Consider the following 3,639-nt stretch of genomic DNA (forward strand, 5'->3'; position numbering starts at 1 on the left):
AGCAGGGGGCAGGCACCTAGTAGGGGGTAATCAGTATGATATATATATATATATATATAATATATATGGTATTACACAGCAGGGGGCAGGCACCAGGTAGGGGGTAATCAGTATGATATATATGGTATTACACAGCAGGGGGCAGGCACCTAGTAGGGGGTAATCAGTATGATATATATATATATATATATATATATATATATATATATATATATATATATAATATATACGGTATTACACAGCAGGGGCAGGCACCGGGTAGGGGGTAATCAGTATGATATACATGGTATTACACAGCAGGGGCAGGCACCGGGTAGGGGGTAATCAGTATGATATACATGGTATTACACAGCAGGGGCAGGCACCTGGTAGGGCGGCGGGGGCTCCCCGGGCAGGCTGGCTCCGTCTGAGTCGTTGAGCAGAGACAGGTCATCAGCGGACTGCGAGGACAGACAGTTCCCCATCCCCTAGTCCCGGGGCTCCGGCTGTCCCGGGACTCCCCTTCCAGCTCCGGACTGTTTACACTCCGCACGGCACGGAAGTCAGATCTGGGAAACTACATTTCCCGGCATGCCCTGCTGTTTGGCGCACAGGTGACGTCATTCCGAGGGATTTTGAGCACGTGACCGACAGTCTGCCCGAGGACTGCAGCGTCACGTGGTCACTCTATTAGTGACATTATATATAAATTATCTGGGTGTCATTTACCTGTTATTATATCCAGATCCTCCAACATGACCCCTTCCACCAGATACACAATGCTCTGCTCTTTGGACTTCCCACCTAATGTATGATTGCAACCACCGAAGTTGTGCTAGTTAAGGTGTTTCAGCACAGGTGGCAGATATCATACATTGGGCCCCATTTACAAACGAAATATAACCCTTTTAGCGCTCCCTAAAGGGTTATACCTTCTTGCTGTTTTTAGTAAACAGCGGTAATCTAAAATTACAGCTGTTTGTACAGCATCGCTCTCGCCATCTAAAAGATGGCGAGAGCGATGCGGGCCCCATTGCCGGCAATGGAGACCCGGCGGTGCCTTTCCGATTGCCGGGTCTCCCTGCAGACGGACCCTCGTGCATGCGCGTGACCCTGGAGCCCCGTCGCTGGCAGCGTTAGGCTGCCAGCAGCCCAGAAGAGGACCTCGTCGAGGACGAGGATTCCGCTGGACTTCGCGGGACCTCGCCGGAGGGGTATTACTAAATACCAGTGGAACTTTCGTTTGTATCACAGTGATACTAAATGAAAATTCCCACTGGTATTTCCCTGCGTTTGTAAATGGGGCCCATTATTTGGGGATTACAGAAGCAGAGTATTTTGTACCTGATGGAAGGGGTGGTCATGTTTGAGGGTCTGTATACCTAATAACTGCAGCATACATGTGCTACTAATTCCATGTCTATTACACCACTTTTATACCTAAATTCCGGGTCTGAACCGGAGATTGGAACAGGGTTTCAAACCGGATCAGACCCAGAATTTAGCCGGCGCTGTTCACACCGGAGCCGGGTCTGCAGTGACCCGGCTCTTCCGGGCGTGGAAGTGGACGCTTGGAGATGACGTCATCTCCAAGCGCCACTGAAGCCGGCCAATGCGGTATGCGGCTTGCTCCAGGTCATCGTGACCCGGATCACGCCATTTACACTGCAGGGTTTCATAGGTTATTCCCGTGTTAAACCCTGCAAGTTACCTGGGTTGGATTGCCGGTCACTCGACCCAGGAATCCAGCCCTGTCCCCTTTTATACCAAGGAGCTACCTGGGTTAACCCTGCAATAACCCGGGTTTTAGCTCTGGTGTAAAAGGGGTATTACTGATATGTGTATGTGTTTACCTCATATATTCCCTAACTACCTGGTATTATGCATACTAACTGTAGCATACATGTGCTAATAATTCCTTTATGTCATGTGTCTATTACTAATGCCGTTCTGTCCTATGTCTATAAGTTATAGGTGTGTCCTATACGTACCTATTGTTTACACGATTACTTATTATTTATCATGGATGTAAATTATGCACTCATGTATAATAGTTATAAAATGTGCTTTTAAATTGTTTTACCCCCATATACGGCACTGCAGAACCTTTGTGGTGCTATGGAATATAATAACAGTATATGGGGAGCCCTGCTGGACTTTTTTTTGACTCATAAATCGGATATAGGGTCTCATTAAAATCCAGTCTGTTACCAGTAACACTGCGCAACTGTAAAACTGTTTCCTAGGTGAAACTAGTTACTTCTAATTGATTTAAGCATGCAAAGAACGAATATGACGTTTAAAACTCTCAGTTAGCTATTGGTTCTGAGAAATAGCCCATTTATGATGATGTAGCAGAGCCAGATTTACCGCTAGGCACCCGCCTAAGGTACGGCGGGCCCCCCAAAATCCAGCCTTGACCATTAGAAAGGCAGGCTTCTCGTTGATTTAGTAGTGTTTTACAGAGGCTCCATTCGAGGCTCTGGCTGGTAATATCACTAATACTGTCACGGCACCCGAATTTTCGGGAGGCTCCCGACCAAATCGGGAGGGTAGGCAAGTATGGTGTGTCTCCATGTCCCCCTCCCCTCACCTGCAGTGTGTGTCTCAATGCCCCCCTCCCCCCACCTACAGCGTGTGTCTCAATGTCCCCCTCCCCCCACCTGCAGTGTGTATGTCTCCATGTCCCCCTCCACCCACTAGCAGTATGTATGTCACCATGTGCCCCTCCCCCCACCTGCAGTGTGTCTCCATATCCCCCGCCCCCCACCTGCAGTGTGTGTCTCCATGTCCCCCTCCCCCCACCTACAGTGTGTATGTCTCCATGTCCCCCTCCCCCCACATGCAGTGTGTGTGTCTCCATGTCCCCCTCCCCCCACCTGCAGTGTGCGTGTGTCTACATGTCCCCCTCCCCCCACCAGCAGCGTGTGCCTCCATGTCCCCCTCCCCCCACCTGCAGCGTGTGTCTCCATGTCCCCCTCCCCCCACCTGCAGTGTGTATGTCTCCATGTCCCCCTCCCCCCACCTGCAGCATGTGTCTCCATGTCCCCCTCCCCCCATCTGCAGTGTGTGTCTCCATGTCCCCCTCCCCCCACCTGCAGTGTGTGTGTCTCCATGTCCCCCTCCCCCCACCTGCAGCGTGTGTCTCCATATCCCCCTCCCCCCACCTGCTGTGTGTGTATCTCATGTCCCCCTCCCCCCATCTGCAGTGTGTGTATCCATGTCCCCTTCCCCCACATGCAGTGTGTATGTCTCCATGTCCCCCTCCCTCCACCTGCAGTGTGTATGTCTCCATGTCCCCCTCCCTCCACCTGCAGCATATGTCTCCATGTCCCCCTCCCCCACCTGCAGTGTGTATTTCTCCATGTCCCCCTCCCCCCAACTGCAGTGTCTCTCCATGTCCCCCTCCCCCACCTGCAGTGTTTATGTCCCCCTCCCCCCTCCTGCAGTGTGTATGCCTCCATGCCCCCCTCCCCCCACCTGCAGCGTGTCTCCATGTCCCCCTCCCCCCACCTGCAGTGTGTGTCTCCATGTCCCCCTCCCCCCACTAGCAGTATGTATTTCACCATGTCCCCCTCCCCCCACCTGCAGTGTGTCTCCATGTCCCCCTCCCCCGACCTGCAGTGTGTATGTCTCCATGTCCCCCTCCCCCCACCTACA

General features: G+C 52.0%; 1 protein-coding gene across 1 annotated transcript in view; it reads right to left on the minus strand.

Moving 5' to 3' along the window:
* Positions 1-573, minus strand: part of LOC148522597 (RING finger protein 11-like) — a 7,915-nt gene extending 7,342 nt beyond the window's left edge. Inside the window, exon 1 of the mRNA XM_088474013.1 lies at positions 366-573. Within this exon, the coding sequence (XP_088330139.1) occupies positions 366-464 (99 nt within the window). The 5' untranslated portion in view covers positions 465-573. The remainder of the gene's footprint in view (positions 1-365) is intronic.
* Between the last annotated feature and the right edge of the window lie 3,066 nt (positions 574-3,639).

The sequence above is a fragment of the Taudactylus pleione genome, unplaced genomic scaffold (genome assembly GCF_031769625.1).
Source record: "Taudactylus pleione unplaced genomic scaffold, aTauple2 ptg000145l, whole genome shotgun sequence".
Classification (NCBI taxonomy): domain Eukaryota; kingdom Metazoa; phylum Chordata; class Amphibia; order Anura; family Myobatrachidae; genus Taudactylus; species Taudactylus pleione.